Below are 13,837 nucleotides of genomic sequence, written 5' to 3' on the forward strand. Positions count from 1 at the left end.
TATGGAAAGCAGGCAGGAAAATGAAGTTGAGACAAAGATGAGAACGATGGTATTAAATAGCAGAGCAGGTTTGAGGGCTGAACTGCCTCTTAATCCTCCTAGCTTTTTATGTTCCTATGTAACTGGAACACTTAATAGCATGATCAAAAGACTGAAATAAACCATACAACCAAAGCGCAAGGTCATTCAGCACATTACACCCACACCAGCCCTTTTTAATGCACTCCCTAAACTAACCTGGTAGTCGGTTCTCCATTCCTCCCAATCATAAATCATTGAATCAGAAGAAAATCAAAGACTTTCAAAATTTAAAAAATCAACTAAATCTCTTCTTCGCTTTTATTGTTTCAGTTACTAGTCCCTATTCTCAACTATACTTTCTTAACCCTAGGATCATCCTAGTGAATGCATACTTATCCTGTTATGTCTTTAGTGTCATTTCCTTAGTGGAATGCCTGACACAGCATACATTATGATTGAACCAATGTTTGGTAAAAAGTTATTATTATTTTACTCAGGTACTCATAAGTTTTCATTTATAAAGCCAACTTTGTTTAAGAAACAGAATCAGCCATTTCCACACACACTTTCCAGAAATGAACAGCTTTTCAACTTCTCTGCATCTGTGGTAAGTCTACCCTTTACCCATCATCTTCTCACTGTCTGCGGTCCAAATACTCCTTCCAGATGAAACAGAAATTTCTTTCAAGTGTGCTACATTCAACAGTCACCTTTATTTTTCTGAACACTTCCATTCAGATCACAAGTATAAGCTTCTAATCACTTGCCATTTTAATTCTCTGTTCTAATATGCGCTTAGCCTGTGCATTGCCATTTTGATATTTTGTTTATGGTTTTCAGAACTAAATATGTTCCCCATAAGCTGGTTTTTCAAATGCACAGGGCTTTCAAATTCATAGACTTACTTCTTTTGCATAGCTGTGCAAATTCAGTAACTTAACAGGATAACCTTCTGAGTTGTCGCAAGGCCACGTGAACATTACAATCTTTTATCAGAAAATCTGAAATCCGAAAAGCCTCAAAATCCGAAATTTTGGAATGCGGACAGGTGACCCAACTCCACAGCCACTCAAACCATGTCACTCAGATGTGGTGTGGTGGCATGGCCCATCACTGGCTGGTGTCATGTCTCAGCGCTCATACTATTCACACGCGCATCTGCTGTTCGGTAGTTGTATTTTATTTCACTGTGAAAATGTCATTTAGTCCGAAATTCAAAAAATTCTGAATTCCGAAAAAGAACTGTGCCAAGGATTTCAGATAAAGGATTGTATATCCGTATTAAACATTTAGTTCAACAATTTCCAATTAAAACCACTGTTCCCATTGTTGCAGCCACCAGGCACTAGTAACGATTCTGCTGTTGCCACTTATGGTTTCTCCAGACTCTTTGTTTCATTGCTTGCCCCAATATCATCTTCTTTGGTTTTGCACAACTTTAACATTTCTCAATAAGTTAACTGAAACACAGAATCATAGAAACCCTTCAGTGTGGAAACAGGCCATTTGGCCCAACAAGTGCATACTGATCCTCTGAAGAGTAACCCATCCAGACTGATTTCCCCTATCCTATTACTCTACCCTGTCATTTAATCACATTTGCCTCCCACCCCATCACAGATCATGCTTTTGTTTGTTCATTGTTTAGCCCTTTTTTCTTCTCTTTGTAATTGCTTGCCACATCTCTGAATTTTTACAATTCAGACAATAGGTTATTAACAAAGAACATTAACTCTTTCTTTCTCCACAAATACTGCTCAACCTATAGAGCATTTCCATCCGCTACTTTGGAAATCTGTTCATCCATACCCTACAGCATCGTTCCACTCAGAGTCGGCTTATGTTTCTTGCCATTTTCCCCCTCCCAATGCCTCGCCCTTCCCTACATTATGTTGTATCATGTACCTGCCTTTTCCCTCCACTAATCTCTTTGTCTTCAAGGTTTCTTTTCCAAATTAACAGATTTGCAAAAGTGCAAAAATGTAGGGGTCATCAACCAATTCTAGCATCATATTGCCTGTATATAGCAAAAATAGTGAACACTTGAGAAACCAATACTTTCTACAAACAAATCAGCATCCATTAACTAACTTTTTATTTCATATCTATCAGCCAAGTTCTGTCTAAATTATCCTTTTTACACACCTCAATACTGTGACTTGTTTAATGCTTATTGTACAATAAGGGAAGACAAAAAGTATCATATCAACCACCAAAGGTTAACTTCAGTTGTTGTTAATCTCACTTGCAACATTTGAGGAGATGCTGCAGCAACACAAAAGTACACCCAAGCAAAGCAATTTTAATAATTACCGAAAATTTATAATAAGGCAAGTTGGAGGGATAAAAGAAGACACCAAAGAAAATTACTTTTAGCATCGAATTACCATTACCCTACTCTTAGGATTTAATGCAGCATAATCCAAGAACAATTGACAATCCTCAGGCAGTTTGAAATTTCTTGAAAAAGTCAGAAATTTAAGGTTTTAACAGCATTAACTTGAAGTTTCTGGAAAATGCACAATAACATTTTTTTTCAAAACACACCTTTACCAGAATGTTCCGCTGCCTGTTCATCTGTTTTTCTGGGTTCAGCATTTACAACCAAGGATAAGGATAGTTCCTGGCCTTCAGAATCAGTACGGGCCTGAAAATGATTGGAACATAGTCAACCTTTCAAGTAGAAATCAGGGAACAGCTCTACAATAACCTAAATTCAGGTATTGGTGACTGAATGATAAACGTGATCCAAAACTGGCTTGAAAACTGGCTAGTTTGGTCTTCTTTGGACATTTTTTTCCCTCTATTTTAAGAAACTAAACCCATAGTTCCTTCCACAGCAATAACTGCTGCATTAAGTACACAAATCTATTGCTTGCATGAAACTGCCCAAGAATTTTAAAATGCTACTTTTAAGATTTTGCCACTTATTGCAAATTAGTAATTTCCAAATTCAGTAACACAATGAAATACAAATTCTTTAAACTTTGTAATTATTTTAGAAATCACTATTGCTTTAGCTTAATATGATAGATTTTTATTAAGTTACCTTTTTACTTTTTGGCAACTCATCCAACATGGCCAGTGTTTTAGCAAATTGTTCATCCTCATGTAGCTGCCTCTCAAGCTAAACAAAAGGTAAGAACAACATGGTTTTTATTAAATATATGGATGGAAAAAAAAACAGGTACAGAGACTATAGGTTATTTGCAATTATTTTCCACAGATAACAAGTGAGAAAGCAACGTCAGCAGATGATGAAAAGCACTGCAATAAACTGGGGCAGAATGCTTTGTAAAGAAATCTACGTATGAAAAGACTAGCACAATCAAAGGAGAAAATAGATGCTGTCAGACCAAATCATTTCTGTCAGACCCGAACTGACAAAGGAATGGGGAAGTCTCAACCAATGGGAAGGAGAATGACTATAGCAAAGAAGTGGCGTTATGAAATTTACAGGCTAATTTTATCCAAGCAATGCTTCTGCATATTTAATGCAATAATTACATTTTTATTTATTCATTGTATGAGGGTATTGCTAACTGGACCAGCATTTATTGCCCAGCCCTTATTGCCCAGAAGGCAGTTAAGAGTGAGCCACGTTACTGTGGGTCTGGAATTACATGAAGGCCAAACCAGATAAGGATAGCAGTTTCCTTCCCTAAAAGGACTTGTGAACCAGATGGGATTTTCCAACAATGGTTTCACAGCCATCAATAGACTTCAAATCCTACACTTTATTGAATGCAAATTCCATCAACCCCATTGCAGAATTTGAACCCAGCTCCCCAGAATATTACCTGGATTTCGGAATTAACAGTCTAGCGACGATATCATTAGGCCATCACCGCCCCCGCATGGATGTGGAAGGAACAAATTAGCTTATGTTCCTGTATTTTAAGAAACTAAGTCCAAGGAAGCTTGAACTAAACTAAGTCATCAGTGTGGATTTCAAGTTTGATCTATTCTAATCAGTTTCCGATTTATCACCATCATCCCCCCCCCACCTCAATCTACCCATCACCTTCCCAGTTACCTTTCCCCAACCCCCACCCTCCTATTTATCTCTCCCCTCCACATTCCGGATGAAGGGTTTAAGACCGAAATTTCAAGTCTCCTGCTCCTTGGATGCTGCCTGACCTGCTGTGCTTTTCCAGCACCACATCTTTCGTTTATGTTACAGCAAATCAATTTAGCTGGCACAAGTACTTGCACCACATCACGCTGGAGGGACCATTCTGATTGAGGCATTATTGTCCAACATAAAAGGGATCAAGTTCCACATTCAGAATACTTTATGATAGGAGCAGAAGTAGAACATTTGGCCCATGGCTGATCTGATAACCCTCTACTCCACTTTCCTGCCTTATCCACATAATCCTGAAATCCTTACTCATTAAAGATCTCAGTTCTAGGAACAATAAATTCTGTGGGAAGCAAAACCGTAATTCAACATTCACCAAGTTAACCTCAATTTTAAGCAAAATGCTAAATATTTCTTAGCAATAAAAACAGGCATGGATATGGTTAAGATCTCTTGTGGTATAATGGTAGTGACTCTACCTCAGAATCAAGAGGCCAGGGTTCAAGTCCCACCAGCTCTAAAGGTGTGTAGTAACATCTCAAAACAGGCTGATTAGGAAAACAGGTGAAATAAAAGAGGAGTTAAGCGTCTTGGTGGACTGTTTGGGCCTCGGCTATCATTTTGGGGCGGCACAGTGGCTCAATGGTTAGCACTGCTGCCTCACAGCGCCAGGAGGTTCAATTCCCGCCTCGGGCAACTGTCTGTGTGGAGTTTGCACATTCTCCCCATGTCTGCGAGGGTTTCCTCCGGGTGCTCCGGTTTCCTCCCACAATCCAAAGATGCGCAGGTTAGGTGAACTGGCCATGCTAAATTGCTCGTAGTGTTAGGTGGATTAGTCAGGGGTAAATATAGGGGGTGGGTTTCTCTTCAGAGGGTCAGTGTGGACTTGTTGGGTCGAAGGGCCTGTTTCCACACTGTAGGTAATCTAATCTAATCTAATCTAATCTAAACAGGAGGTGGTCATTTGGCTATTTAGGCCTGCTCTGCCTTTCACTGTGCCACTCGTGGGCAGCACGGTGGCACAGTGGTTAGCACTGCTGCCTCACAGCTCCAGAGACCCGGGTTCAATTCCCGCCTCAGGCGACTGACTGTGTGGAGTTTGCACGTTCTCCCAGTGTCTGCGTGGGTTTCCTCCGGGTGCTCCGGTTTCCTCCCACAGTCCAAAGATGTGCAGGTCAGGTGAATTTGCCATGCTAAATTGCCCATAGTGTTAGGTAAGGGGTAAATGTAAGGGTATGGGTGGGTTGCGCTTCGGCGGGGCGGTGTGGACTTGTTGGGCCGAAGGGCCTGTTTCCACACTGCATGTAATCTAATCTAATCTAAAAATCATGGTTGATCATCCAACTTAGTATCCTGTGCCTGCTTTCTCTCCAAATTCTTAGTTTTGGCTCTTACGGCTAAAGGGATTAATCTCCTTTTTTAAATCTCATTCAATATTTAAGCCTCAGCCACTCTCTGGGTGATGAAACATCTCATCTCAGTACTAAATAGTCTCCCTCGCTCCCTTACATTATGACCCATGGTTCTGGACTCCCAATCAAGAACATCCTTCCTGTGTTTAACTGTCTCATCCTATTAGAATTTTACAGGTTTCAATGAGATTCCCCCTTCAATATTCTCAACTCCACTGAATATAATCTGAACCAAACTAGTCTCTCTTTATATGTCAGCACTGTCCTCATGACTTGTCCTACCTGCCAATCTCCCTTCCCATCCGCTCCACCTTCCTCTCTGACCCATCACCTCCATCCCCACCCCCATTCACCTATTGTACTCTTTGCTACCTTCTCCCCGTCGATAAGAAATGTCGATTTTCCTGCTCCTCGGATCTAAACTCTTTATATGTCAGTCCTGCCATTCAGGTATTAGTCTCATAAACCACTGTCATATTCCCTCCATAGCCAAGACATCAATTCTCAAATAGGGAGATCAAAACTGCACACAATGCAGTGGTCTCACCAAGGACCTGCAGCAGACATCCCTGCTCCTGTATTTAAATCGCCACACTATGAAGGTCAACATTCCATTTGTTTTCTTCACTACTTATCGTAGCTGCATACTTACTTTCAGCAACTGCTATACAAGGACAACCAGGTCTTGTTGCACCCCCACCTTTCCCAATGTATTACCATTCAGAGAGGCTTCATGTTTTTACTACCAAAGTGGATAACTTCACATTTTTCACATTATACTTCATCTGCCAAACATTTGCCCACCCACTCTACTTGTCCAAATCACACAGGAGCATTTCTACAACTACCTCACAATTCACCCTCCCACTTAGCTTTGTGTCATCTGCAAACCTGGAGATTTTACATTTAGTTCCCTCATCGAAATCATTAATGTACATTGTGAATAGCTGAGGTCCAAGCACTGATCTTGCGGTACCCCCAGTCACTGGCTGTCATTCCAAAAATGACCCGTTTATCCTTACTCGGTTTCCTATCCACCAGCCAGTACTTTATCCATGCCAGTTGGTTACCTTTAATCTCATGTGCTCTAATTTTACCTGCTAATCTCATTGTCAGAAGTCATACAAGACCAGGTTATAGTTCAACGGTTTATTTGAAATCACAAACTTTCAGAGTGCTGCTCTTTCATCAGGTAAATCTTTCATAATGGACTCTAACATTTTCCCTGCTTCCAATATCAGGCTAACTGCTCTGTAATTCCCTGTATTCTCCCTACCTCCTTTTTAAAAATGCAGGGTTACATTAGCTACCTTCCAATCCATAGAAACGGTTCCAGAGTCTGCAGAGTCTTGAAAGCTGACCATCAACGCATCCACTATTTCTAGGGCCACTTCCTTAAATATGATTGAGTTGTAGATTATTGGGCCCTGGGAATTAGTCAGTCTTCAATCCCATTAGTTTCCACAATACCATTTCCATACGAACTGATCCCCTTCAGTTCCTCTCTCACGAGACTCTGTATTCCCCCAACATTTTTGGGATATTATTTAAGGTCGCCTTTGTGAAGCCATAACCAAAACATGGCACTTAATTGGTCCACTATCTTTGACCCCATAACTCCTTGAGTTTCTGACTGTAAGGGACCTACATTTGTCTTCACTAATCTTTTTCTCTTCACATATCTATAGAAGCTTTTACAATCAGTTTGCATGTTCCTCATAAGCTTACTCTTATATTGTATTTTCCCCCTCTTAATCAATCCCTTTGTCCTCCTGTACTGAAACCCACTTCTCCCAATCCTCAAGCTTGTTGCTCTTTTTGGCCAAATTTTATGCCCCTTCCTAATTTAATACTATCCCTAATATCCCTCATTAACCATAACTGTGCCACCTTCCTCATTTCATTTTTATACCAGACAGGAATGTCATTCTTCCACGCACTCTTTAAATATTTGCCATTGCTATCTGTAGTCATCCTTCTAAATAATGATCTCCAATTTACCATAACCATTGTACAATTGTAATTTCCTTTATTTAGATTCAGGACCCTAGTGTTCAGAATCAACTACGTTACTCTCCACTTTAATGAAAATTTCCATCATATTATGGTCACACTTCCCCAAGGGGTCTCACTCAAACAGACTAATTATTTCTCTCTCATTACATGACACCCAGTCTATGATGGGTTGTCCTCTAGTTGGTTCAACATACTGATCCAGAAAACCAACTCATACACACTGTAGGAATTCTTCCTCGATCGTATTTCTATTGATTTGATTTGCCAAATCTACTTGCAGATTATAGTTATTCATAATTAAAGCTGCACCATTATTGTTTGTATCCCTATTTTCCTTTTTAATGCCTTCCTCAACATTACCACTACAGTTTGGTTGCCTATATATAATCCCCAATTTCATACTCTACCCTTGGTGTTTCTAGCTCTACCCATACAGATTCCACTTCATCAAAGCCAATATCCTTACTCACTTTTTATGTTAATTTCCTCTTTAACCAGCATTGCAAACTACCTCCCTTTCCCCTTCATCTGTCCTTCCTAAACATTGACTACTGTTGGATTTTCAGTTCCCAATCCTGATCACCCTGCAGCCATATCTCCACAATCACAACTTTCTCGTATCAATTTACACCCATTTGCACAACGATTTCATCCATTTTGTTGCAAATGCTCCATGCATTAAGACAGGAGGCCATAAATCTCACAGCCTAAATGTTTTTAGTCCTTTTCACATTACTTTGCAATATGACTTGAATTGTCTTAAACAAAAACCTATGGTTAGTTTTGATTCTGTTTTGTGTATTTTTGCCCCGCTCCCTCTCTACTGTCCCCCTGTATAAGTTCCCACCCACCTCCATTTTAGTTTAAATCTTCCCGAAACAATTAGCAAATTCTCCACTTAAGATATCAGTTCTGACTCTGTACAAGTGCAACCTGGTGTACCTCACCTAGATCCAGGTACAACGCCTCATGAACCTGAAACCGTAACCCTCTCCCTCCAACCACATATTCATCTGATATATCATGTTATTTCTACTCTAGCACATAGTAATCTTGAGATCATTACTTTTGAAGTCCTATTTTAAAACTTGTTTTCTAACTCTCCATATTCTGTTTTCAGGACCTCATCCCTTTTCTTACCTACGTCGTTGGTACCGATGTGTACCACGACAATTTGATGTTCACCCTCCCATTTCAGAATACCCTGCAGCCACTCCAAGACTTCCTTGACCGTAGCTCCCAGGAGGCAACATACCAATCATAAACGTAAACATTCATTCACATATACATAATTATTCTGCAGAGATTAGATAAAAGTGCATTAATTCTAAAAGATAAGTGTTGCTTTAGAAAGAAACAGCTTGGAACCTGAATTGTCTGTTTAAAATGCTTAATAAGTCTTTCAGCATCCATTACCTCTGCATCCTCATCAAGTTGCAGCTGACGAGCCAGCTCCTCATCATCAATTGTGGAACCAGCACTGCCTGAAGGCTAAGACAAGTGGAATCAAGTTAAATCATTTCAAGTCTTCTCAAGTGCACTGTTCCACACACAACATTCACCAATTTCCTCACCTAACTGGACACAATCAGCTATAAGCTGGAGCAGGACAGGTCATCAGTAGATTCAGCAGCTTACAGTAAGACAACGTAACAGACAAGTCTCGCACATGTGCTATCACAAGAATATAATTGTTATGATCAAGAGTAGCAACTACAACCAATGCTGCCCACACCCATGCAAGTGTGTGGCAATTGACTGCAGTTGCTTTATTGGTGCCTCAGCTGAGATCAACTTCTCTGCTCAGAACAGATCTTGAAGCTGGACTGCACCTGTTAATACAGCTCAAAGGCAATGACTCGGCTCCCATTGACTTTTTTAAACTCCTAAGAACCAATGAGATTATCAAGTGGACAAATGAACTCTGCAAAAGGTTCCAATCCAACTCCCATTCTCTGCTCACCAAATGACAACTCCTGGAGAATGGAGTGAAATTAACTTTAGGGCTATAAATCCACTGGCCAGGATGGTAAGGAACCATACAAATCAGAGGTACATATGAGTGAAGAGCTGGAAATGTGTTGCTGGAAAAGCGCAGCAGGTCAGGCAGCATCCAGGGAACAGGAGAATCGATGTTTCGGGCATAAGCCCTTCTTAAGGGCTTATGCCCGAAACATCGATTCTCCTGTTCCCTGGATGCTGCCTGACCTGCTGCGCTTTTCCAGCAACACATTTCCAGCTCTGATCTCCAGCATCTGCAGACCTCACTTTCTCCTCCATATGAGTGAAGCCCAAGGCAGAGAGTTTATAGCCTTTATCACGAGTTGGGGGAGTACTGATGGTGGTGGTGGTGGTGGTGGTAGTGAGAGATGTCATGACTTTCAAGGCCTTATCAAATCTGCGTTAAGCTTTTGTTTGCTCCAGCACCCTTGGCTACAGAAAGGGGGGCACAGGAAACATCATAAAGGATTTTCCCCTTCAAGATACACAGTTTAAAATTTTGCAACCAAATATCTCATTAATACACAATTTCTAAAGTCATGTGAAGAATGTCTATGGGAAAGGGTCAAAGATTTCAGGAGAAAAAAAATGCACACGGAGAGAAAAGACAGACTAACATTTAAAGTTCATAAGCAACCAAATCATGTTGACTTCACACAACTAGACAATTGCAAGAAGGGAGAAGAAAGGAGTTCAGAGTAATACTCAGACTTTTAGTAATAATCTAAACATTCTATTTTATTCAAATACAGTTCCAAACACAACCAAGGTTAAATGATAAACACAGGGATTTTAAATGTACACGTTAAAAAGAATTCTTACTGCTTTCCTTTTGCTAGCCACCAGTTTTTTATTTGATCTCTGAACTGTGCTTGTGCCAAAGTAATCGCGCACAGATGTGCAGGTGAGTTTCTCTGGACTCGCTGGTTTAGGCTGTGGCGATTTGACCTGCAATTTATTGTCTGCAGACCTTCCAGAGCTAGATGTTCCAGGGTGACCACCATTTTCTTGATACCTCTGGGCAATCTTCGTACTTTGTTGAAAATCTTCCTCTTCGTCTTGACAAGTCATCAGGGGAGGGTTTTTAGGGATATGGGGAGAAGAAAGCGAGAGAGGAAAAACAAAACGCCAATTATCAAATGTGTGTTGCTGGTATCCTAAGCAGTACCAAGACAAGCACTACCAAGTGTCAGACAGCATCATCACTAACCCAATACAAATGCCACTTTTGAAAATTTACTTTTAAAGGCAATCAACTTATCACTATGCAGAACACAATCTAATTAAGTGCAACAGATTAATCCATTGCTTGTGAATTTTGTGAAGAAATCTTCCATGAAGCTTTGAATCTTTTGATTTCTTTCATAACCTGGCTGTCCAAAGAGAATTTAATTCTGCAAATGTAATGACTTTAGTGAACAGATGAATGAAAGAGCACTTTAAATATATCCCTGTATATTTACTCAGGCAGCAGATGCTTGAAACAGAGGATGGCTGAAACAGTGTTATTGGGGTATCAATGGGAAACCCCTATTGGTCCACTATCAATAGCAAGGTCTGTGCCTCTGGGCCTGACCATTCCTAGGCTGAGAGCCTCCTCCTCTTTGTCACAAAGCATAGAGCAGACTGTCTTTAGCCTCCTACACTGTCCCAATAAAGTTCAAAGCAAGTTTAAGGAACAGTACCCTACTTTCCCATTGTACTTTATAGCCTTCCGAGGTCAACATGGAGTTTAACAAGTATGGATCATAACTTCCACCCCATTTTTCCCCCTAGATTATTGCTGCTGGTCAGGATTGTTTTTCTCATTTCCACTTCCTCTAGTCCCATGCTGTGTTTTGGTACTTGTCCCATAACATTTCATTTTATCTTGTGCCTTTCATCATTTAACAATATTTCCCTTCTGTACTTGGTTAAACTGATTTTTATTTTCCAATTTCATTGAAGAACATAAAATTTTAATTGTTTACTCTCTCTGGATACTGCCTAACCTGAGTATTTTTAGCATTTTCTATTCCTAATTAGAAGTACCATTTGCAACTAAAATCAATTTTTCTAATGATTTGGCACTTCACCTGCTCCCAAATGCATTACTGTAGTCAGACGCACCTACCAGGAAACATGACCACCTGGCATTAACAAGCAGCACTATAAGCAAGGACTTCAAAATAAAAACAAACAAATTTACATAGTTCAATTAATCTGTCACGTCCAGTTATGCAGTATCACCAAATTTCAAAGTTAAAAAACAAGCATATCTACTATTGTAAAGCCATTATCCATTCACTGTTCTAATGCTCTCCTAGTCACCCACCCTCCTTCATAAAATTTGAGCGCACCCAAATTCTACTGTCTGCAACACAACTCACACCAAGTCCTATTCATTTATTAGCCTTCTGTTTGCTGACTTATATTGGAACCAACCAAGCAAAGCTTTGATCCTAAAATTCTCATTCTTATATTCAAATCTCTCAGTTAAAAATCACAACACCAGGTTATAGTCCAACAGGTTTATTTGGAAGCACTAGCTTCCAGAGCGCTGCTCCTTCATCAGGTGTCAAGTGGAGCCACAACTACCTGAAGGAGCACCCTCTGAAAGCTAGTGCTTCCAAATAAACCTGTTGACTATAACCAGGTGTTGTGTGATTTTTAACTTTGTACACCCCAGTCCAATACTGGCGTCTCCAAATCAAATTTCTCAGTATTCCTCGCTATCTCTAACATCCTTCAGCAGAACACAACATAAAAAATAGTAAGTGGTCATTTAGTCTTACAATGATCATGTTGACATTGCTTCCAATCGACCTACTAAGATGTTATTACACACCTCTGGAGAGACTCAGACGAGACTTGAACCCAGGCCTCCTGATACAGTTAGGGACACTACCACTTCAACATCCTGACAAGTTGCCATGTTGAATTTATACCCTTAGAGATATTGTTGTTTGTTCAATTCTGGCCTCTTCACAACCTTGATCCTTATCATTCCACCACTGCAACCATCTACGAATGCTTTAAACCCTTGAATTCTATCCCCTAACCTCCTCATTTTTCCATCCTGCTTTAAATTTTTTAAACCTACCTGTGACTAATATTTTTGATCACCTGTCCAAATATCTTCTTGGGATTCAATATCAGATTTTGTTGGACAATGGACCTGGGAAGCATTTTAGGATGTTTTATAATGTTAAAATAAGCTACATAAACTCAAGTGATGATAATCACCTTTACGTTTTCCCTCTGCATGGTAGTATTTTTGTCAGCCTGGATCCATGGGGAGAAAAAACCTACTCCAAAAGCAAAATTCCAAGCACAATATGATGGACAGGCAAGTTCAACTTGTTCTCAGGGATGGTGTTCTCTTGACAGAAATAAATTTAGTATGTCACTCAGATTACAAGATTCTAACTTCATTTAATTGCAAAGTAAATCAATGTTAGGCATTTATCATGGGGGTGGTATGAACAGGTCAATTTTAAGTGACATTTTCTGGATCATTTCTATGTTCAAAATTAAAAGGTCCCAATTTGAAAGAAATGGTCTGAAATGAAATGAGATAATTGGATAGGAGGTTTATCTCAAATGTCTGGCTACTTTTCTGAAGCAATCATTACAGTCACAATGACTGTAGATGAGCAACTAAAGACATACTCATGTTTATTACATCAACATTTAACCTTGACATATTGTACTGTATGGAAAGACACTGTACAATGGTTTTAAAAAAAAAAGTACACTTCAGTCTTATCTAGCCTAATAACACAGAGTAACTCCAAATATCAAGGTCAAAAACATTTGTTTGCAGAGATACCAACACAATGGTAGCAGGAACAAAGATGGAACATTATACAACTGGAATGGGTAATTGTTCCAGGTTTCACAGTTCAAGGATTCTCTTTTACTGTTCTGGAATCTCAGAGCAAAAGTCACAAAGTCTGAAACAATCCCATTTGTCTGCCCTCTCAGATAAGCAATTTAGGAGAATGGGCTATGTTCCACAATTTTTTGTGTTACGGTCAACTTGAAATAATTTCTTCTGGTTACTTATTATCCTAATTTGCAAATCCATTTAACATCTTTTACTTACAGTCTTTTGTCAGAGGCATCACATTGTGAAAATCTGTATACTGGACAGCTTTGCGTATGCCATAATCGTGAGGCTTTAGAAACTGGTTATGTTTTCATAGAATCAGAAGTTCTCATTGTTACAGCACAGGTTAAGGTCACTTCGTGTCATGTCTGCGCTGGCTCTCTGAATAAGTATTTCTCCCAGTGCTATTCCCTTCACAATTTGCATAACTCT

General features: G+C 39.7%; 1 protein-coding gene across 4 annotated transcripts in view; it reads right to left on the reverse strand.

Moving 5' to 3' along the window:
• Positions 1-13,837, reverse strand: part of rfc1 (replication factor C (activator 1) 1) — an 86,367-nt gene that overhangs the window by 47,144 nt on the left and 25,386 nt on the right. For all 4 annotated transcript variants that reach the window (XM_087987318.1, XM_043692868.2, XM_087987321.1 and 1 more), the window contains exons 5-8: positions 10,357-10,592; positions 8,950-9,024; positions 3,071-3,148; positions 2,569-2,668 (exon numbers count right to left, since the gene is read on the reverse strand). In XM_087987318.1, coding sequence (XP_087843444.1) covers positions 2,569-2,668; positions 3,071-3,148; positions 8,950-9,024; positions 10,357-10,592 — 489 coding nt within the window. The remainder of the gene's footprint in view (positions 1-2,568; positions 2,669-3,070; positions 3,149-8,949; positions 9,025-10,356; positions 10,593-13,837) is intronic.

Source organism: Chiloscyllium plagiosum, unplaced genomic scaffold (genome assembly GCF_037043375.1).
Source record: "Chiloscyllium plagiosum isolate Xiang-an unplaced genomic scaffold, Cpla_swu_hap1 HiC_scaffold_1, whole genome shotgun sequence".
Lineage (NCBI taxonomy): Eukaryota > Metazoa > Chordata > Chondrichthyes > Orectolobiformes > Hemiscylliidae > Chiloscyllium > Chiloscyllium plagiosum.